Below are 23899 nucleotides of genomic sequence, written 5' to 3' on the forward strand. Positions count from 1 at the left end.
TTTTCTGGATGTACGCGGCTCTTCTTCTCCCTACCTTCTCTACTTGCAGCACAGAGCCGAACGGAAGTCTTCCCGACGTCAGCGCTGACGTCGGAGGGGAGGGAGGGCTTAAACAAAGCCCTCCCTCCCTCCGACGTCAGCGCTGACGTCGGGAAGACTTCCGTTCGGCTCTGTGCTGCAGGCAGGGCAGAGAAGGTAGGGAGAAGGAGAGTAGCCTCGCGGTACCAAGAGAGAGGGGCGGCCGCCCCGCCCCGGTTGCAGCACAGCCGGCCAGGTTCCCTTACTTTTGTGGCACTTCCCCGACCGACCGATAACAGCCCGGGTCCGACAATCCTCCCTGCCCTGTAGCCGCGAATCTAAATTACCTTCTTACAGCAGCTGTAAGAAGGTAATTTAGATTCGCGGTTAAGGGCAGGGAGGTTTGTCGGACCGGGACTGTTGTCGGTCGGTCGGGGAAGTGCCACAAAAGTAAGGGAACCTGGCCGGCTGTGCTGCACCCGGGGCGGTAGAGAAGGAGGGGGGGAGAAGGACGCTGAAAGGCCATGGTGAAGACAGGAGGGGGGGGGGGGAAGGACTCTGAAAGCACTTGAAGACAGAGGAGGGAGAAGGAGGCTGAAAGCACATGGGGGAATACAAAGGGGTGGAGAAGGACGCTGAAAGGCCATGGGAAGGGGGGGGGGAAGGACACAAAGGAAATGAGGAAGAGAGAGTAGGAAGAAGACAGATGCCAGACTATGGGGGGAGCAGAGAGAAGAAGATGGGTGCCAGACCAATTTGGAAGGGGGAAGAAAGGGAGAGGCACAGTAACAGAGCAAATGGAAGATGCAGAAGGAAGAGAGATAGTGGATGGAAGGAATTGAATGAGAACATGAGGAAAGCAGAAACCAGGCAACAAAGGTAGGAAAAGAATTCTATTGCTTTAGTGAATTAATTAAAATTGTTGAAATAAATTCTGATGTTCTTTTAAGTTTTATTTGTCGTGCAGAAGGTGTGCGGAAGAAGGGGTAGTCTTATACGGCGAGTATATAACAAACTCTATATTTTAACTGTAAAAGTTGGGGGGTCGTCTTATACGCCCAGTCGTCTTATACGCCGGCAAATACGGTAATTTTCCTGGAAAAATATCAGTGCTTATTTCAAGAAAATGCAAATTGAGTAAATCAGAAAGCTAGTCACATTTTTCTGAGGGCCCCTCTTACAAAGCCGTGATAGCGATTCTCCCGCAGCAAATGCACCAAAGCCCAAAGGAACTGAATGGGCTTCAGTGCATTTGCCACAGGAGAATCGCTACTGTGGCGTTGTAAAAGAGCTCTGATAACTTGCACTCTCCCTCTTCTGAGCCCCTTAGATTAAATCTTCTCCACTAAGCTCATTCTCAGTCTCAATCCCCATTTCATTCCTCATTGTCATTTTCTTTCAAGTCTCCCTTACAGCAATGTTCCCACTTGCAAAATCACTCCATCCATAGCAGTCTATTTCCTTCTCTTGTCTCCAAAAGTCACTTCTCCCTCCACTTCTACCATCCCAATCCCCACTTGACTTCTCCCTTCAACCCCAAAGAGTGTCCTTGCAACCTCTTCCTGGAGCCTGCAGACCAAACAAACATGGTCTTCATTGGTATGGCACAGTGGAGTCCTGCATCTAGCTGATCCAATGCACAAGCAAAGCATTAGCTGTGGTCAAGTGCAGAGCACTCCCATTTGGCTCCTGCATAGGTGCCTGTGGCGGAGGCTCAAGAAGTCTGGTGATTGCCACTGCCACAGAGTAAGAGAAGGGCAGCCAAGCAGTAGCTGCTCTTTTGCTACACTCTTGCTGCTATGATAGAGCAGATGTAAAGTCTTGCAAATGTAGGAGGTAACTCTAGTAACAGCTGTGAATATGAAAAGAGGATACAAGTCAGAGTGCTACTGGAGCCATCACTGCATATGCTGAGCCAAGTGGAGTTGAAGGAAATCAGGAAACATGCTGTTTCTCAAGAAAAGAATAAGGTAAAAAGTTAGGGTGAAAACTACTTTAAACTAGTTTTCACTTTTCATAAAAACCATGAATTTATGGTTGAAAACAAAGGAGAAATTAATTTCTTACCTGCTAATTTACTTTCTTTTAGCTTCTCCAGACCGGTAGAGGTTAATCTTACAAGTGGGTATATATCTCATCATGACTGAAACAAAACTGTGGAATAGTACATAAGAGATACCTTCCCCTACTCCTATCAGTCTGCCGAATAGTGAAGCAAAACTAAGAACTGGAAACAATACTCTGAACAGGAGTATAACTAACATACCCAAATGCTGTTGGAAAATGCAGAGGAGAGAAACCAGAAAAAAAAAATGTTCCCACAGCTCGCCGGCTAAGCCACAGCCACTATTCTTCAATTCTCCCCGGCCCTGGAAAAATACTAGAACCCGCAGCAAAAAACAAAGCTACCCACGCAACAGCCACAACAATAGATAGGGAGGGGGACCTATACCGGTCTGGAGAAGCTAAAAGAAAGTAAATTAGCAAGTAAGAACCTAATTTCTCCTTCTTTAGCACTCTCCAGACTAGTAGAGGTTAATCTTACAAGTGGGATGTACCAAAGCAGTCCCCATCATGGGTGGGATCCCCTAAGGGCTGACACCAGAACACGCTCACCAAACACCACGTCCTGACGCACCTGCACTTGTATCTGACAAATGAATGCAAGGAAGACCAAACCGCAGCCTTACAAATGTCCACTGGAGCCACAAGCTGCCTGACCCCTAGTAGAATGAGCTTGGAGAAATACTGGAACAGGCTTCTTCCTCAGAAGATAAGCAGAAGCAATAGTCTCCTTGATCCAGCACGCAATAGTAGTCTTAGAAGCGCCATCCCCCTTACAAGGACCCGCTAGAAGGACAAAGAGATGATCTGATTTCTGGATCTCCTAGGTCCTCTTCACATAAGAGCGAAGAACCCGACCGACATCCAACTTACGCAACTGCTCAGAAGATCCATCCCAACTACCCAACACCGGGAGGATCACTGCCTGACTGACATGAAAAGGAGAAACTACTTTTGGCAGAAAGGAAGGAACAGGCCTCAAGACAACCTGCTCCCTAGAAAACTCCAAGAAATGAGTCCTACAAGAGAAAGCCTGCAGCTCAGAAACCTGTCTAGCTGAAGTAATGGCCACCAAGAAGTCTGCTTTAAAAGTAAGGTTCTTCAAAGAGCAGTTACCCAATGGTGCAAAAGGAGGGCGCACTAGCATTGACAGAACCAGATACAGATTCCAAGATGGAATAGAGGGTTGATTGGGAGGCTGGAGCAATTTAGCCGCCCGCAAGAAGCGAATCACATCAGGAATGGCAGTCAAACGCTGACCTTTCAACAACCCACGAAAGGCTGACAAGGCTGCAAGCTGAACCCGGAGAGAAGACCAAGCCAGTCCTCTATCCAGGCCATCCTGCAAAAACTCTAAGATGTTAGGCAGGGAAGCGCAAAAAGAGACCACTCCACGCGCAGTACATCATTCCTCAAAGAGACGCCAAACCCTCACATAAGCCCGAGAGGTGGAAAGTCTCCGGGACCCCAAGAGAGTCGAGATCCCTTTATCCGAATACCCCTTCTTACCTAGGCGATTCCTTTCAAGAGCCAAGCCGTTAAGACAGAAGGGACCTGGAAAGAACATTGGAATGGGACCCCGCATCAGAAGGTCATCCAAGAGAGGCAGATGATCCGTTACCAGATTCCTCACCAGATCCGTGCACCACGGACATCGAGGCCAATCCGGAGTTACCAGAACCACGAGATCTGGATGGCAATGATGCGGAGAAGAACTCTGTCCACTAAAGGCCACGGAGGGAACACATACAAGAGCCCCTCCGTTGGCCATGCTTGAACCAGAGCATCCAGGCCCTCGGCCAGACAGTCTCTGCGATGACAGAAGAAGCGGGGCATTTTGGCGTAGACAGTCATGGCTATCAGATCCATCAGGGGCTGACTCCAAGACTGCATTATCAACTGAAAGGCCACATGGCTTAGACACCACTCTCCGGGATCTAGCACGTGACGACTGAGGAAGTCCGCCTGAACATTCTCCACTCTGGCTATGTGTGAGGCTGAGATGTCCTGAAGGTGGGACTCTGCCCAGACCATGAGAAAAACCGCCTCCTGCACTACCGGAGTGCTCTTGGTGCCTCCTTGACGATTGACGTAAGCCACCGCCATGGCATTGTCCGACAAAACTCTGACTGATTTACCCGACAAGAGGGAGCGGAAGGCTAACTGCACCAGATAGATGGCTCTGGTCTCCAACACATTGATCGACCAGGACACCTCCTCTGTGGACCAGGTGCCCTGAGCTGAGTGACCTAGACATTGAGCTCCCCAACCGAGGAGACCGGCATCCTTGAGAAGCACCATCCACTGTGGTGATCCAGACTTTTCCCCTGAACAAGATGATAGGTCTGGAGCCACCAATGAAGACTACAGCGTGCCAAGCCTCACAGAGGAAAAGGGAGATCCAAACTATGCCTCTGGGGTGACCACTTCCGGAGCAGAGAAAACTGAAGAGGACGCATGTGGGCTCGCACCCTGCTCATGATGTCTAGGGAAACCGCCATTGACCCCAAGACTTGGAGGAAATCCTGCGTCCGAGGACACCAGGATTTCATAAGGCGGCAAAATCTGAGATTGCAATTTGCTTACCCAGGCCTCCGGAAGGAAGACCTTCCCCAAGGAGGTGTCTAACAGAACCCCAAGGTACTCTATACGCTGAGATGGGACCAACCAACTCTTGGAAAAGGTTGACCACCCAAGCCCAGCGACTGGAGAAACTCCACCACCCGAGCCATAACCCGTGTGCTCTCTTGCAACGACTTCACCCAAATCAACCAGTCGTCCAGGTACAGATGCACCGCAAGGCAGCCACGACAACCATCATAACCTTGGTGAATGTCCGGCGAGCCGTGGCCAAACCAAAGGGAAATGCACAGAACTGATAGTGCTGACCAAAGATTGCCAGAATGGGAACATGCAAGGAGGCCTCCGTCAGATCGAGAGCAGTCAGGAACTCCCCTGGCTGAACTGCCAGAATGACAGACCACAGTGTTAGCATGTGAAAAGAGGGAATTCTGAGAGCCCTATTGACCCCTTTTAAATCTAGGATGGGCCGAAAGGTCCCCTTCTTAGACATCACAAAGTAAATGGAGTACCTGCTGGTGCTGCACTCCTGAGGGGGCACTGGAACTGCTTCGAGATCTAGCAAGCGCTGAAGGGTCTGGCGAAAGGCCTGCATCTTCCATGCCGCCTGACACAGAGAGGCTAGAAAATTATCTGGCAGAGAGCGGGCAAACTCCAGAGCATAACCGTCCCGCACCACCTCCAAGACCCACTGATCGGACGTGATCTCGGCCCACTTGGGCAAAAAGTCGCACAGCTGGGCACCCACCGAAACTAAAGAGAGCGCCGGCAACAAGTCACTGTGAAGGACGTGCAGCGGGGGAACTGGTGGAGGGATTCCCAGCCCCCTGAAAGGACTGCATGCGCTGATAAAACTGACACTGGGAAAACCCCGAAGCCTGGAAAGTAGCAGCCCCACGCCCAGGACGATATTTGCGGAACTCCCGCAGACAACCGCAGGTAGTGCCACCCCAAGACGCCGGGCGGGCACGGTCCTCAAACAGGTAGGGCACCTAGAGTCTGAACCAACTTATCTAAGTCCTCTCCAAACAAAAAGGACACCCGAAAGGGAAATTTGGTAAGCTTAGTTTTGGAAACGGCATCCGCCAACCAAAAGTGAAGCCACAAGGTACGTCGCGCAGCCACTCCAAAAGCCATAGACTTAGCCGACATCTGAACCAAGTCATGGAGAGCATCCGAGAGGAACGAGGCAGCCATCTAATTCTTTGCCACCTCCTGATCCACTAAGGACCAGTCATCAGACTCACAATCCAGGACACGCTCGGCCCACCGAAACATGGTGCGAGCCACCAGCCTCCCACAAATAGTTGCCAGGACCCCCAAGGCAGAGATATCAAAATTCTGCTTAAGAATGGTCTCCAACTTACGCTCCTCAGAGTCCTGTAAGGCAGAACTGCCCTCAATAGGCATGGTACACCGCTTAGAAATCGCCGAGACCACTGCGTCCACCGCTGGTGACTTTAAAGTAACCCTATCCCCCTCCGGAAAAATGAGCCATGGTGCACGCTAACCGAAATGGCACCTCCGGTGTATTCCACTGCACCAGTACAACATCCCAAATATCATGATGCATAGGAAAAGAGCGGGAAACAATACGGATCTCCCTAAGAGGGTCCCCCCACACGCGGGATCTCTGGTGACAGTCCTGTAGAATGCAGCACCGATGAAACCTGCTGAATCAGGTCTGGTAGCTCATCCCTCTGAAAAAGGCACACCACGGACGCCTCATCGCTGGAAAACTCAACGCCCCGCAGCCAGCGGCCATCCCCTCAGGATAATCCTGGAATTCCTAAAAAGGGTCCAGGTCGAGCAATACGATGCGAGAGAGCGATCCAAGATGGCTGCACGAGAGGTTGTTTGAGTTTCATTCTCCCTGAAGCTCCTTAAAATCTCCGTGTACTTCTAAATCTTTTACCTGCTTTGAACAATGCCGAAGACGAGGGGACGCAGCGCTGCTGGAGCCTCGCAGCGCTCCAGAACGGCCGTCTTCGGGAATATAGAGGAGCTGATGCGGAGAATGTAGGGCACGCTAGCGGCTTTGGGGAGTTCCCCGCGGGAGACGCACAGTGGAGGCACGTCTGTGTCACTCTCCATGGGGCCGGAGACATCGTTGAGCCCCGAAGCAAGAGCATCTCCCCCACGCCCTCAGTCAACCAGTTCCCCGCGAGAGGAGGTACTTCCTGAGGTCGGAGTTCACCTCCTCCCGGAGGCTAAGGAGAACAACGGGGGAACTGTGTTGCAGGACTCCCTGCCGGTGCAGAGGAGTCTGAGCGAGGAGACTGAGGAGGAAGCGCTGGGGGGATGAGAGAATTCGACAGACTGCCGATGAAGACAAGTTGCCAGAGGGTGAGCTAATTAAATTAAAATCACAAACTTTTCAATTTGAGAAGCCCCGAGAGGTTACATTAGATTCTCTGTGGGATCTTGTGGCCAATTTGGCAAGATCTATTAACCCACAACTACAACAACTAGAAAAGAAACTTAATAACCATGAGACTGAGATTAAAAACTTAAAGACTGGATTAGAGGACTCAAAAACTTCAGTACAGAATATCTGTCAAGAATTAAAAGTCTCCCAACAAATTACTGAGACATTAATTAAAGACAATACTAACCTAAGAAGGAAGATGAAGGCAATGGAAAATTTTTCTCGTAATAATAACCTCAGATTGATAAATTTCCCTAGGGTTTCTATGATAGCCCCAAGGGAAATGTTAAAACGTTATATGACGGAAGTATTGGAACTTCCTGAAGAGTCGTTACCACCATTTACACAGGTCTATTACCTTCAAAATAAGATTCAAGACCAACAACAACAACAACAGAAAATGGGACCTGATTTAATGAACATATCTAATATTTTGGAAATGTTTGATAGAGAATTAGAGACCCCAGCCACTTTACTTTTGACAGTAGCTCTCGCACCAGATAAAAACTGGTTGCTGAGACTTTTCTTTAAAAATAAACAAAAATAATTTTTAGGTTGTAAAATTCAGATGTTCCCAGATTTGGCTAGGGACACACAGAGAAGGAGACGAGAATTCTTGTTAAGGAAACCTGGTGTTATATCTCTGGGGGCGACTTTTTACTTGCGACATCCATGCAAATGTGTTATTAATTATCATTCTCATAAATATATTTTCTTTGAGCCATCTCAACTGACAACTTTTCTTTCAACTGCATCTCTGGAGAAAGAAAGTGTTTAGTTTAAGAAAGGGTGCTTTAATCTCATTCAACTAGTTATTACTTGGTTTATATATAATTACTTTGATTCGCCTATTTCCCCTCTTGGATCTTATTGAAGACTTGAGTAGAAATTTATGCTTATATTTGATATTTCTTTATATATGTTTTCAATTGTATTAATTTCATGCTGAATTTCCTTTCTGTACAAGTTTTATGCTTGATTATATTGAAAAATTCAATAAATATTAATAACAAAAAAAAAAAAGGGTCCAGGTCCTCATCCAGGCCAACACGCTGCTCTGACCACCAATCCACAAACCAAGCCATCCGCGGGCGCTTGGACAAGGGAGGAGGAAGAGGGGATGCCAAAGGAGAAGAAGGAGGCAAAGCCACAGGGGGTGTGGAGGGACCCCCCCCCCCCCGAAACCCTCCGGGCGCCCATAGGACCCCCAACCCCCTGAAAATAGGCTCTGCACAAAGAAAAAAGTAAATCAGGGGAAAAATCCCCAGGGGTCCCATGGGACTCCCTGCCACAGCAGGGGACCCAGCTGAAACCTGCCCCTGTTTTTCCAATACAGGGGGAAGGTCACCTGAGGTTGCAGACAAAATGCCTGTCTGTGAAAATGGCTAAGTTCCTGCCAAGAATAACACCTCCAGGGCCTGTAGCAGCTGGGAAGCCTGAACTAACCCAGCTGCTAAAGCAGGCAAGACCGGCATCACCTGTTAACAAAAATCAGCTGAGAGGGAATCCCTCCGGGGGCGGTGGGGGAAGACCGGGCACTAAGGCCAGGAAGCCCTGGATGCCTGCAGCCGCTGCCAACGAAGCTCCAAGACCGCACCAGTCTGAACAGCTGTTTTCAGTCTGGCTGCGAGTGCCTCACGTCTGGACCAAATTGTGCACCTCTCCCCCTGAGAAGTGCTCAATTGCTCCATATACGACCTAGCTAGAAGAAAAGTGGCGGTTAGTCAAAAAATACAGTAATTTACAGCATAGTTAAAGGGAAAGCAACCCTTCAGACCGGCACTACCTCAGGATTTTTTTTTAAATTACAGAACAGACTCCACAGGCTCTCAAAGCACTATGCCTTGCTTGAATTAGGGGGCAAGGCTTACTGCTGAGGCTCCTCTAAAAAAATGTGTGGAGGTGGAAGAAATGGGGGGGGGAGGAACCCTACACGAGATCCACCGGGTTTGACACCCCCAAGGTCGGGCGGACCCCCCAAACAGGGCCCACCGAAGCTCAATCCAGCCAAAAACAGGGACTAGAAACCCTAAACAAATTCCAACAGCCCTACCAATGGAGATGGGTACAGCTCACTCACACCTGCTGGAGACTGAAAGAAGACTGAGAGGAATAGGAGAAGGTATCTCTTATGTAGTATTCCACAGTTTTATTTCAGTCGCCACCTGCTGGTCAAGATACCCACTCATAAAGATTAACCTCTACCGGTCTGGCGAGTGCTAAAGAAAATCAGTTTAAAATGAAAAAGGTGACTAGGTATACTGAACAGCACTAGGTATGGCATCTGAGTTGTCACTGCTCTCTTGGTCACAGGAGGTCCCCTGCAAAGTAAAGTGTGAAATATAGTCTACTCAGGACTTTACCTAGAGAGGCAAGTGATCCCGCCTAAGACAGAGACTGGATAAAGCCCATAGGGTTAAAATTGCTGCTTTTAGACTTAACAGGAGGGAGTCATGGATTCTCCCTCACAAATGATAGTATTATATCAATAGGCAGTAGAGGGCGCTAGTTCTTTGAGCCGACAGTTAGGCTAACCTCCAGCAGGTGGCACTAATTGGCCAGAACAGGGCCTGCCTGACTCAAAGGGGTGGGACTCAGGCAGAGAGCAGTATATCTGTTTCAGTTTGGAATTCATTCAGAGGGATCTCCGTGGGAGGAGAGGTCCCAGAAGAAAGAGACTTCTCTGGGCTCAAGAGAGAACTTTTCCCTAGCTAAGGGATGAGCCCTGGGAAAGAATGAAGGGAAAAAGAGCCTGTTCAGAAGAGAAGGGTGGCTAAGGTAAGCTCCTAAAATATTGGAGTGAAGACTTGTATTCTAAGAGTAAGACAGAGTTAAAACTGTGCCAAAGAGACTTTTGGCTCACTCCAGTGTTTGGGGTGGGGCAGCTGGTGTTTCTATTCAGAATCTTTAATTCTTGTTGGTTAAAAGTCTACTGTTCCTTAACCCTGTGAAGTAACAGGATTAGTTTGCACTGCAAATAAACTTCTTTGGTTATCAACAAAGTGTGTTCTGGCTCTTTGTGCAGCACTGTTCCTGGAATTCTGTTCAGCCTGGTCACATTGGGTAACAGAGAAGGAGAATAAAATGAGGAATAACATTCATAGAGCCAAATGTCTACTCTGGGGTTATTTTACAATTCAATTTATTTTTGGATATTTCAGCTTCAGAAATTGCAAACAATTTGATATATGTTAGTTGCTTTTATTATATAAAGAATATGTAAAATATGGTGTTGTAAGATGATATTTACATTTCTAATAAACAACTGGGCTATTATTTAAAATAATGAGTTTTCTGGTGTTTAGGGTGGGATTTTAATGAAGGCATCATTTGTCTCCTCCACCTTGCTCCTTAAGGTAACTAGCATTGCTTTCCTCTATCCCAACTCCCGGCAACTGACCTCTCTTCTTACCTTGTCTCAAAGTTACATGCTGGGGCAGTGCAGGTCCTGGAGCATGCACAAATGCTAAAGGCACCACACCAACCCAGAACCATTACCTTGAGATGAAGTAAGAAGAGATTCAATTGTGGGGGGAGGGGAGGGGGGAATTGGATGGACGATTATTGGAGGAATATTAATTTGATAACTAAATTTTTCAGGGTTTTGGGTCTTGAAGCGGACATAGGTGATTATTACAAATAAAATGGTATATTAATTCTGGGGGAATTCTGTACAAAAAAATTTAAAATTCAATGAAGATTTAAAAATCTGCACATTTTTAAAATTGTGCAGCGTTCCCCCCCATTATAAAAGCCAATTTCCCCTCTCGCTTCCCTCCATAGGTTCTACCTTCCCCAGAAACCTCAACTTGTATCTTTTCCCTACCTTATTCAGCCACAAGCCTTTTTTGCCCCTATTCCAGAGTGAACACCTCCTATTTTTGTCCCCTTGCCTTACCTCCTCTGTATTCACCTGTTATCTAACCCCCTTGCAGCTCTCAGCTTTCCATCATTCTCTCTCCCTACCCTTGAGCATATACTACTCTCTCCCATTTTCTCCCTAATTCTTAACACCCCAGTTCTGTCCATCTTCAAGGCCTCTCCCCACCTCAACAAGGTACAAAACTACAAATCCTCATCTCATCTTTCTTCCCCAAGAGTGATCTCTTCTCGTACTGTCCCCCATCTCCATTAACCATTTCTTAGCAGCCCAGCAAGACCCAAATAAGACCAATAGGTGCACCTCAGCCTTTGGCAGCCCAAAGGTACCACACTGGCATGCCTCACTTCACCAGTAACCCTGTACCAGGAAATTTTCAGGACAATCTGGCAGAGGCTGCATTAGGTAGACACCAACAATTAAATTTTAGTCACTCCAATTTTTTCCCACTCTTGCCCAAGAAAATGCTAAGAATTGCCCATGTTATCATCCAGCTTAGAAGTGGCTTCCATGACAAGAAGCCTCTCAGGTTCTGATGAAGTACATACTTTTGTTGGTCTGTAGGGTTCTGAATAATGGTTTTCTCTCCATCAATCACATGCTGCTTCAGCTGATGAGAAAGCATTCCTGCACAGAAAAAAAAATGAGAAGGAGCTTCAAACACACAGTACACAGAATGCATCCATGAGCCAATATTATATGTATTGGAAGATTTTACAAATTGTCTTTATTAAATGCCTGAAATATATTGATTCCCTACATGGGCCAGCCTACAGCAGCAAACCCTTTTAGCTCTTTTCTAACTCTGCATAGAGCATTATCACTCTCTGAAGAGGAAGCCGTCCGAATCCCCTCAAGAAGAGGTTTCACCACCCACAGAACTTCTTTGGTGTCCTCCTCAAAATGCAAGACCGAGGAAACTTGAAGAGTAAGGTCTTGGAGCTCTTCCTGATGAAAAATGCATACCACTGATGAATCCTACCCTGTGGGTAGTTCAGCCAGCCAGCCGCATTGTCCACCTCCACCCCACTCACCCCCAAAGGGTCCTGCAGGTCCCCAAGAGATCCTCCTCAAGGGACAAAACATCATCTAGAAAAACACTGCCCTCCCATGAAACATGCAGCCACTTAGGTGGGGGCGGAGGAGGCGCTGGCAAGAAAAACTCCCCAGATGAGGCCGAGGCCACCAAAGAGGACACAGGGCCACCAGCCACATGCTTGCAATGTATCTTGTATATGTCGAGAACAAAATCTGGGAAAAAAACCACAGATGGGATAGTATCACGCTCCCCAAAAGAAGAAGAGACCTGCAAGACCTGTTCCTGCTCTTCAATCTAGGCAAGAACTCTTGAGAAGACTCAGTCAAAATGTCAGTTTCCTACTGAAAAAGGCATCCCTGAAGCTGAGGGCACTGAAGAGGCTGAAAAATTAAAGCAGCAGTAAGGGAATCTCCTAAAGAGCACGATGGGCTGGTAAGGGAATCCCCAGCACCTTCAGCAGTAAAGGAAGCCCAATCTTCCTCACCACCAGCTATCGCGATGGCTGGGGAATTCTCAGCCCTGTTGGCTGTTAGGGAACCACGGGCCTCCCCACCACCCAAGGCTGACGCACTCTTTGCGGCTACTAGGGAAACCGGCTCCAAGGTTAATAAGGGTTCTCCTTCCGGCTGCAAACAAAAACAACAAACGCCGGCCGCATGAAGCCTTCGGTGGAACACACTGAGCACTTCTTCGGCTTGCGAGAAGTGCTCATTGTGAACCGTGAGGCAGGCTAAATGAAATTAACAGCTGAATGGGAAAAAAAAAAATTATGAATGAAAAACTGTCCCTGAAAACTGGCACAGAAGAAAAGTACAAGGTCTGTTTTTGTTGGGTTGTTGTTTTTTTTTTTTTTAAATAATTCTTTATTCATTTTCACATCTTACAACAAGTGTATAATAATCAATCAGAAAAATTTTTAACAAATCACTTGACAATCTTACTTATAATCCTTAGAATATATAAATATAAAAGAATCCCTTCCCACCCACCCATTTATTAATAATAATACAATTAGCAATTATTATCTTTCCCAATCCCACCCCCTCTATACCTTAACTAATACCAAGGTGTTTAAGATGTCTGATCATTAGAATAAGTAATCAATGGCCCCCAAATCTTTTTAAACTTGTGATAATTTCCTTGTTGCATGGCAAGCACCCTCTCCATTTTGTAAATATGGCATACTGAGTTCCACCAAAAGGTATAATTAAGTTTAGTATAATCTTTCCAGTTTCCAGTAATCTGTTGAATGGCAACCCCTGTCAATATTAATAAAAGTTTATTATTATGTGCAGAAATTGGGCTTTTGAATCTCATAGATGTACCAAATAATATAGTATCATATGAAAGGGCGACATGATTTTCTAACAATGAATTAATTTGGGACCAAATTAACTTCCAAAAGGCATTTATATAGGGACAGAAAAAAATTAAATGGTACAAGATCTGATTTTGTTGGTTTTTTTTTTTTTTTAATAAACTTTAAATGAAAGGGAGCAGTCCTCACAAGCACTCAGAACTAGTCTTTGCCCTTTAGCAAGGCATACAGTTGAGGTTCCTCTAAGGAAAATAAAAATGGGGAGGTGGGAGAAATGGGGGGGAACTTGACCACTCGAGTGTGACACCCCCAAGGTGGAAATGGCCCTCTGCGAGACCTCAGCTCAGTCTGACAAAAAGGCCATTGCCTAACCTTTCCAACAGACCCTCTCAATGCCTAAATTAAGACTGCACAAGCTTACCACCTCCACCTGCTGGAGACTGAGAACAGACAGATTGTATGAGGGACTGCATAGCCCACTTGTACTGTAAGAATTCAGTGTGTTCTCAGTCTCCATCTGCTGGCAGAGGAGCATAAAGCACAGCTACTTACCGTAACAGGTGTTATCCAGGGACAGCAGGCAGCTATTCTCACAAGTGGGTGACGTGATCCAACGGAGCCCCGATGCGGATGCCTCACTTGCAGCCTTGCTTTAAAAAACTCAAAGTTTCGAGTCGCCCACACCGCACATGCCTTCCCGCCCAGTATACAGGGCGCATCTCCTCAGTTCAGATAGCTAGCAGAGAAGCCAACCCGGGGAGGTGGGTGGGATGTGAGAATAGCTGTCTGCTGTCCCTGGATAACACCTGTTACGGTAAGTAACTGTGCTTTATCCCAGGACAAGCAAGCAGGTATTCTCACAAGTGGGTGACCTCCAAGCTAACCAAAGTGGGATGGTGGGAGAGTTGGCAACTTAGGAGAATAAATTTTGCAATACTGTTTGGCCAAACTGTCCATCCCGTCTGGAGAAAGTATCCAGACAATAATGAGAAGTGAAGGTATGAACCGAGGACCAAGTGGCAGCTTTACAAATTTCCTCAATAGGTGTAGATCTGAGGAAAGCCACAGAAGCTGCCATTGCTCTGACCTTATGGGCTGTGACTTTACTGTGAAGAGGAAATCCAGCCTGGGCATAGTAGAATGAGATACAAGCCGCCATCCAATTGGAGATGGTACGCTTAGAGATAGGACGTCCCAACTTGTTCGGATCAAAGGAGACAAAAAGTTGAGGAGCAGTTCTGTGCGGTTTGGTGCGTTCCAAGTAGAATGCCAAAGCACGTTTACAATCCAGAGTATGAAGAGCTGATTCTCGAGGATGAGAATGAGGCTTTGGAAAAAACACTGGAAGGACAATGGATTGGTTGAGATGAAACTCCGAGACCACTTTAGGAAGGAATTTCGGATGAGTGCGAAGAACCACCTTGTCATGATGGAACACTATAAAAGGCGGATCCGCAACCAACGCTTGAAGCTCACTGACTCGTCGAGCAGAAGTGAGGCCAATGAGAAACACCACTTTCCAAGTGAGATACTCCAGATGAGCCTTGTCCATTGGTTCAAATGGAGGTTTCATCAGTTGAGTAAGAACAATATTGAGGTCCCAAACCACTGGAGGCGGTTTGAGAGGAGGTTTGACATTGAACAGTCCTTTCATGAATCTGAAAACCACAGGATGAGCAGAGAGAGGTTTCCCTTCAATAGGCTGATGGAAAGCAGCAATTGCACTAAGATTGACTCGGATCGAAGTAGACTTGAAACCAGACTGAGAAAGGTGCAACAGATAGTCCAAAACTGAAGATAAGGAGGAAAGTTGAGGCTCCTTATGATGAGAAAAACACCAAGCAGAAAATCTAGTCCATTTTTGGTGATAGCATTGTCTAGTAGTAGGCTTCCGTGAAGCTTCCAAAAAATCCCTCACAGATTGAGAAAGCTGGAGAGAAGCTATGTTGAGAGGAATCAAGCTGTCAGGTGGAGAGACTGTAGGTTGGGATGAAGTAGAGATCCCTGATGCTGCGTAAGCAGAGAGGGAAAAACTGGTAGAAGGTATGGCTCCCTGCTGCTGAGTTGAAGAAGAAGGGAGTACCAGGGTTGTCTGGGCCACCGAGGAGCAACCAGAATCATGGTGGCATGGTCGGACTTCAGCTTGACCAGCGTCTTTTGAATGAGAGGAAATGGAGGAAACGCATATAGAAAGAGATTCGTCTAGTCCAGAAGAAAAGCATCTGCCTCAAAGCAATGAGGAGTGTAGATCCTGGAGCAGAACTGAGGCAGCTTGAAGTTGTGGGGGGCTGCAACGAAATCTATCCGAGGCGTTCCCCACTGAGAGAAGATGTGATGAAGGGGCGTGGAATGGACAGTCCATTCGTGAGGCTGTAGGAGACGACTCAAGTTGTCCGCTAAGGCATTGTCTGCCCCCTGAATGTAGACAGCTTTGAGGAAGGTGTTGTGGCGGATTGCCCAATCCCAAACTTTCAGAGCTTCCTGACAGAGGGAGGCAGATCCCGTGCCTCCCTGTTTGTTGACATAATACATTGCGACTTGATTGTCCATGCGAATGAGGACTACACGGTCATGAAGCAGATGCTGGAAAGCATTGAGAGCATTGAAAATCGCCCTGAGTTCCAGGAGATTGACGTGACATTGACGATCCGTACTGGTCCAATAGCCTTGAGTACGGAGACCATCTAGATGAGCCCCCTAAGCGTAAGTTGAAGAATCTGTTGTGAGAACCTTCTGATGGGGGGCGTGTGAAAAAGTAAGCCTCTGGATAGATTGGAAGAGAGCATCCACCAGTGAAGAGACTGTGTCAGAGCAGGAGTGACCTGGATGTATCGAGTCAGAGGGTCGGAAACCTGCATCCATTGATATGCCAGGGTCCACTGAGGAATTCTGAGGTGAAGTCTGGCAAAAGGAGCCACGTGTACTGTAGAAGCCATGTGATCCAGAAGGACCATCATGTGGCTCGCCGAGATGGAAGGGCGAGATGAGACCGAATGACAAAGATGGAGAAGAGCTTCCAGACGTTGTTGAGGAAGGAACGCTCTGAGTTGGACAGTATCCAGAACAGCTCCGATGAATGGAAGAGACTGAGAAGGTTGGAGATGGGATTTTGGAAAGCTGATTTTGAATCCCAGACTCTGCAGGAACCAGATAGTTTGTTGGGTCGCCAGGACGACCCCTTGAGACATGGAATCCTTGATGAGCCAGTTGTCCAGATAGGGAAACACCTGCAGACCATGGTTCCGGAGTGCAGCAGCCACTACTACCAGGCACTTGGTGAAGACTCTGGGTGACGAGGCCAGGCCAAAAGGGAGCACTCTGTATTGAAAATGAAGATTTCCCACCCGAAATCTGAGGTATTGACGGGAGGCATGATGGATGGGAATGTGTGTGTAGGCCTCCTTGAGATCCAGAGAGCATAACCAGTCGTTCTGCTCGAGGAGGGGTTATAGAGATGCTAAGGTCAACATGCAAAATTTTTCTCTGACCAGAAATTTGTTGAGCACCCTGAGATCCAAAATAAAACGCAGATCGCCCTTCTTCTTCGGAACAAGGAAGTACCGGGAGTAAAATCCCTTGTTCTGTTGAGCCAAAGGAACTGGCTCGATAGCTCGGAACTGAAGCAAAACTTGAGCTTCCTGAAGAAGGGCGGTCTGGGCAGAGTTGGAAGGATACTCTCTTGGAGGATGTTCCGGAGGAACTTGATGGAACTGAAGAGAGTATCCCTCCCTGACGATGGAAAGGACACAGAGGTCGGTGGTAACAGTCGTCCATCGGTGGTAAAAATGATGGAGATGACCTCCGATAGGGAGAAAAATGTGAAATGGCAGAACGACTGAGGTTATGCTTTGTATCAGACAGTCAAAAAGGCTGAGGAACCTTGGGTACAGCAGATGGCTGAGGCTTCTGCTGCTTCTGAGGATGTTGCCTCTTGACAGGCTGACGAATGGAAGGAGCCTGTTTTGGTGGAAAACGCCGTTGGTAAATTAGAGGAGAGCGTGAAGGTTGAGGAGGCGCCGGCTTCGGCTTTGGACGGAGAATGGATTGAAAAGACTTCTCGTGGTCCGAAAGCTTCTTGGTGGCTGCCTCAATAGACTCATCAAAGAGGTCATTGCCAGTGCAAGGAACATTAGCCAGCCGGTCCTGCAGGTTAGGATCCACGTCGATAGTACGGAGCCACGCCAGATGCCACATGGCCACCGAGCAAGCTGTAGCTCGAGCAGACAGCTCAAAGGCATCATAGGAGGACTGAAGAAGCTGCAGCCGAAGTTGGGACAAGGATGCAAGGACTTCTTGGTACTCAAAATGCGCATGAGAATCCAAATAAGGCATGAACTTTTGAAGGATGGAGAGAAAAAACTCAAAATAGGTGATGAAATGAAAATTATGGAGGACTCTGGAGGTCATCATGGAGTTTTGGTAGATGCGACGAACAAATCTGTCCATCGTTTTGCCTTCCCTGCCCGGGGGAACAGTGGCATACACCTGAGAAGGATGAGAACACTTCAAAGAGGATTCAACCAGAAGGGATTGATGAGACAATTGAGCAGTCAAATCCTTTGTGATGTACAGTCCTGTATCTGGAATCCAATTTTCCTGGAACTGCTGGAATGGAAAAAAGGAGTTTCCAGACAGCGGACAAAAGTTTGATCCAAAAGCTTGTGAAGAGGAAGCTTGAGGGATTCAGCAGGAGGTTGAGGAAGATGCATGGTCTCAAGATACTCCTTGGATAACTTAGATCCAGTGTCAAGTTGAATATCCAAATCAGCAGCCATCTGACGTAGGAAAGATGAAAAAGACAGCTGATCTGCTAAAGCCTGGCCTCGAGAGGGACTCGAGGATGTCGAGGCAGCGTGCTCCAATGAAGAAGGAGATCTGGATGGAGAAAAAGAACCCACCGGGTCTTCGAGGTCCGGAAGCGGAAGGGTCGAAGCAGTCGGTAGGGAATACTGAAGAAAAGGCTGCTTCCGATGAGGCGAGGCATGCCTGTATAAATGCTTCGAAGAATGCCTTGATCGATGATGCGAGCTGTGCCTTGAAGCAGGCCTCGACAAACGAGGCGAGGATGTCCCCGTCGAAGCCCCCAGAGAATGGATAGGGCTGGAGGCTGTGGAACGAAGCAGAGACGGTTGAGTGGAAGAACCTCGAGGCACTCGCAAAGACTCTGCTCCTTGCATCGAGTGTACAGGTTCCAACGGAGGCATGGGCAAAGACTCTGCTCCTTGCGATGCATGCTGAGATGCCAGACCAGACACTCGCAGAGACTCTGCTCCCTGTAGAGTGTGTGTGTACGACTGAGGCACAGGAGGCGGCTCGACCTCACGGGAGACCTCCGCATGCCCAGGCTGGATTTGAGAGAGAAGCTTTGGCCCCCATTGTGGTAAACAGCTGAATGAATTGCTTCTCCAATAAGGTCTGGAACGAAGCCGGCAAGGATGGATCCGCGTCTCCAACGGGACCACCTGCACGGGCTTCGTGCTCCCTCGAGGCAGTGTGAAAGTGCTTGGACTTAGAAGCCTTGGGCACTTTAAGCACCACCGGGGGAATGGGCTGCTGTGCTATCTGACCTGAATAGAGAGAGGAAGGCACTGCAGCAGGCGTCGAAGACATAGGCAGGTTTGATGAGGCTTGGAACAGAAGATGTGGAAGTCTGGGGAGCCTCGGATGATGTCGAGGGCGAAGCACCCTTCGAGGACGAAAGCTCCATCGAGGACTCCTTGCTGAAAAGCTGCTTCCACAGGATGCAATGACACTTGAAGGCATGGGACTTGAGTGTTGAGCAAGGCCGGCACGATTTCGGTAGATGTTGAGGCCCGAGACACCGAAGACAGCATCGATGAGGGTCCGTCAGGGAAATCGCGCACTGGCACTTGGAACACTTTTTAAAGCTGGTTGCAGGCCGGGACATAGGCTGAAAAAGCTCCGCCGCAAGATCGAAGTCGCGGGGCTGCGGCCACGTGGCCTGCCCAGTCGAACGGACCTAAGAAATTTTTTGTTTTTGAAAACAAGAAAAGAACGACGAAAACCAGCGATTCTGAGAAAAAAGAACCCAAAACCGCGGACTAAAGAAGGCACAAGTGAAAACACTTCACGCAGAGAGTCGAAGACGGACTTCTTGGCTCCGCGGAAAAGTAAGAACTGAGGAGACGAACCCTATGTACTGGGTGGGAAGGCACTCGCGCATGCACGGTGCGGGCGACTCGAAACTTTGAGTTTCTTCAAGCAAGTCTGCTTGTGAGGCGTCCACATTGGGGCTCCGTTGGATCACGTCACCCACTTGTGAGAATACCTGCCTGCTTGTCCTGGTATAAACCCAGTGCCAGTCTGGAGGGACGGTAAAGAAAACAAAATTTCAATCTTTCTTAGCACACCCCCCCAGCTTGCAACAGTTAAAAAAATCCTAGACAAATCAAATCTATACCATAGTCCATGCCCCTAAACGCTGCAAATTACCCCATCAGCAAAGTAATAATATACAGCCAGACCTCATGATCACCAGTAGTTGGCCATTTATTCACACCCCATCCCATCCTCACCTTGAAATACCTACTACTCTTGAAAATAAGGTAGGGTAAAAGTCAATTCACCATACTAGGCTTCCTATTTATAGTAGCAAGGCACAGGAAAATAACCAGGTTTTTAGATCACTGTAAAACTCTGCTGATTGAGTTGCCCCTGGCAATTGATTCCACTGTAAAGCACTTTTTTTCTTTACTGTTAAGTTTGATTAAACAGTCAGAGATCGTAACACAGTAAGCTTAATCAAATCCTAAACCTTATCTTTATATTTTACAATAAAATTTTTTTTTAAACCCTCAACAACTTATCCCCTAAACTCATCTATAAAAACAGATTAATTTTTTTTGGGGGGGATTAGAAATATCAAAAGGAAAAATCAATCAATCAATAAATAAAAAGGTCACGCTTGTCTGTATGTCTGTAGTGTTCCTGCGATAACTCTCAGCAATACTCACACATGCCCTAAAGGTCTCCCCACAACCCTTCTCTAAATACCCCTTTCTTGCCTTATCTTCCTGTAAATGCATAAATTCTAATAAGAGGCTGCTTTAAGGAGATGCCTTTTATTCTTGCACCTCACTAACCCCCCCTTTTACAAAAGTGTAGCATGATTTTTAGCACCAGCCGCAGCGGTAACAGCTCCTACGCTCTTAGGAATTGTATGAGCGTCAAGAGCTGTTGCCGCCGCTATAAACCGCGCTACGCTTTTGAAAAAAAAAAAAAAAAAGGGGGGGGGGAAGTATTCTCCTATTATGGATCTCCCACAATTTCTCAAGCAATGAAAAAGGAAAAGGAACAATCTGTTTCCATACTTATGTCTGAAGCTAAGAGGTGAACTGGAGGGAATTTCCAGCCCAAATTAATTTTATTCTAAAATGATTTTCTTTTCAGTATGCTTCTCTCTACCATTTTTTTAAAACACACTCCATTATATGAGGGGCGTTCAATAATTTATCTATCTCAGTAAGAAAGAAGAGTTTTCAAAAATGATTTTGTTTTATTTCTCAAAATAGTCCCCCGATAGCTCTATACACTTAAACCAGGATATCACAGCTTCTTTGACATCTTCATCACTTGAAAACCGCTGTCAACGGAGAGATTTCTTTAAAACTCGGAACAGGAAATAATCAGAGGAAGCCAGGACAGGATCATAGGGTGGATGATTCAGCTTCTGAAACCTACATTCTTGGATGGCAGCCTGCGATTATCGTGACACGTGCATTGTCGTGAAGAAACAGCATGCCTGCTATGAGTTTTCCTCGTCTTTTCTCCCTGATTGACTCCAGCAAAGCAATCACTGGGTTGGCGTAACTCTCCCCGGTTGTCTTGTACGGCATGAACTCCAGAAGCAAAAGTCCATCATCCCAGAAAACAGTTGGCATGACTTTGCCTGTAGATTCTTCTGTCTTGAACATTTTGGGGGTGGGGTTGACTTGTGCTTTCACTGCATTGACTCCAATTTGGACTCAGGATCTCTGTGGCAGACCCAAATCTTATCTCCAGTCACCAAACGATGAAAAAAAATTCACTTGGTCTTCATGGAGCATCTCCAAGTTCTCCTGACAGCACTGGAGCCTCGTGGCCTTCTGACATGGTGCCAGCATTCTTGGAACCCATCTTGCATTAACCTTGGACATGCTCAACTTTTCATGAATTATTTTATAAACTGTACCTGCCAAGATGCCCATTTCTTCAGCTATTCAGGAAACCTTAATTTGTCTGACAAAATTAAATCCTTGACTTTCTTGCACATTTTTGTGGAAGTTGCTTCAACAGGCCATCCAGTGTGAGGGTCATCTTCAATAGAATCTCTACCTCACTTAAACTGCTTGCTCTAAAATTTTACTTTGTAGGATGATAGGGCAGACTCATTATACACTGCGGTCATGTGTTCATGGATCTCTTTTGGCTTTTTCCCTTCTTTTGTGAGAAATTTTTATCACTGAACAGTGCTCCAAATCTAGTGCTCTGACATCCTGTCTCTTGGACTTACACTGAGCCATCCATAACTGTGCATGAGAAACCTCGAGACATGTCACATCATGCACAGGCTTGTTTCAACACACTTGATACATTCTTTCATACTCAGGTAGATAAATTATTAAATACCCCTCATAGCATCTTGAGCGTCTCCAGTCATATACCACTAATTTACAATTTTTAAAGTTGTTCTGTATGCAAACGGCTCCTGAAGAACTAAGCAAGAGCACTTTCCATTTTCTTCCTTGTGTAATGTCTACTACTTTTCATCTGCATCCCAGTCCCTCCAATACTCATAAAGAAGCTTTGATCTTTGAAATTTGTAATCATACACAACACTCCAAATTTGTTTCCTCCCAAGTCACTGCAGGACTTTAACTGTAAATATGAGTAATAGGCGGCTATAGGGAGCTGATAATTTGGCCATCAGCTAAAACTGTCCCTAATTGCCCTCAAAGCCTTGGCCTCCCACTACTGAAAGACTACTGAATATATCACTGTGGGAAATAAGGCACTATGGTGAATTGGACTAAGATAGGAAATTTGATCTCCTGAAGCAACCAGAGTGTCCCAAAAATGCAATGCATGATCTATTAGGCATATCCCTGACTGATAAACCTTTTTACACTTTATAAATATATTAAAAGCCCACTAAGTGTGTCTGTCCCACCCGCTCCTGGCTCAGTACCAAGTCCAGTTCTCATGATGTAATTTAGCCCCAATGCCAAAGCTGCTCTGAGCTAGGAAGCCAAATATTTCCACAAATCTGGTGTTCCAAATCCTCCTCTATCCCTACCTCGGCACATCACTTTCCGCGCAATCCTCGGTGCCTTATGTTGCCAAATAAAAGCAGCCAGGTGAGTCTGCAGACTTGCTAGAATCTTTTTAGGTACAGCCACTGGAAGGACCTGGAAAGCATATAGCAAATGTGGTAATACATTCATTCTAATGGTGGCAAATCCTTCCAAATCAAGAAATTGTTAGCCGAGACAATGATTCCAGGTCCTTACAAATTTGACCAAAAAGCTTTAGGTAATTAGCTTCATATAGGAGGTTTAGGAATTTATCAATATAACTCCTAGGTAACAGGTATCCTTTTCTACTCACTTAGAAGAGAAATTTTCCACATAACCAGATAATTCTTGCAATAAGTTTAAATAGTAGTTAATGGAAATAGTAAAGTCAGCAAGACATCTGCAAAACGAGCACTTTTATGCTCACCATTTGGTATTTCAATTCTGCTAACATTTGGATTAGCCCTAATGACAGCAAATGATTTTTATTTTTACCCAGTGGGAAAAATGAAAGGTTACTGCCATTAATTCTGACACAGGCTAAGGGCTGAGAAGTTTCCTAATCTACAACTATACCCCCAAGCCCCACCCCTACTTTCTCCAGCACTGCATGCAAAAAATCTCAGTGGAAGGGATCAAAAGCTTTCTCCACATCTACTACCAGTATACACTCTAGCTACCTTTTTTCCTTACCCAAATGAATCCAGTACAATGTATAGTGCATATTACTGGCTATATCCCCTAAACCAGTGTTCTTCAATACAAGGCTCCCAGAGATCTCTTTGGTGGCCCTCATTATCTTTCTTGGGGGAGGGGGGGGTTTCCTGCTACTCTGCCTCTCTACACAGGCTCAGGACAGAAAAGGAAAAGTAGATGGGGGGGAGAAGTGCATGTTTGAAGGACATGGCATTTCTGAATAGACAAGAGAAGATGTATATGAAAATGCTCACAACAGCTCGGGGTATAGCCCAATGAAGTTTGAAGGTTGGCTGTGGGGATGATGTCATTGATACACACTAATCAAAGGTGTTGTGGCTCCACATGGGAAGATATTTGGTGGCTCTCCATCAGCTCATTAGAATCCAAAGTGGCCCCAGCTTAAACATGAATAAAGACCACTGCCCTAAACAAATCCTACTTGATCAGGATTTATCAATTTGGTAAGGACTCCATGTAACCTACTGGCCATCATTTTAGCCAGAATTTTTGGCATTATATTCAATATTGAGATGAACGATGACTGGTACTACAACCTCTTTTCCTTCCTTTGGAATAACTG

At 46.5% G+C, this 23899-nt stretch overlaps 1 protein-coding gene across 1 annotated transcript in view; it reads right to left on the reverse strand.

The window, feature by feature from the left end:
* PA2G4 (proliferation-associated 2G4) overlaps positions 1-23899 on the reverse strand; it is a 118152-nt gene that overhangs the window by 26135 nt on the left and 68118 nt on the right. The window contains exon 7 of the mRNA XM_033937501.1: positions 11519-11597. Within this exon, the coding sequence (XP_033793392.1) occupies positions 11519-11597 (79 nt within the window). The remainder of the gene's footprint in view (positions 1-11518; positions 11598-23899) is intronic.

The sequence above is a fragment of the Geotrypetes seraphini genome, chromosome 3, assembly GCF_902459505.1.
Source record: "Geotrypetes seraphini chromosome 3, aGeoSer1.1, whole genome shotgun sequence".
Taxonomy (NCBI): Eukaryota; Metazoa; Chordata; class Amphibia; order Gymnophiona; family Dermophiidae; genus Geotrypetes; species Geotrypetes seraphini.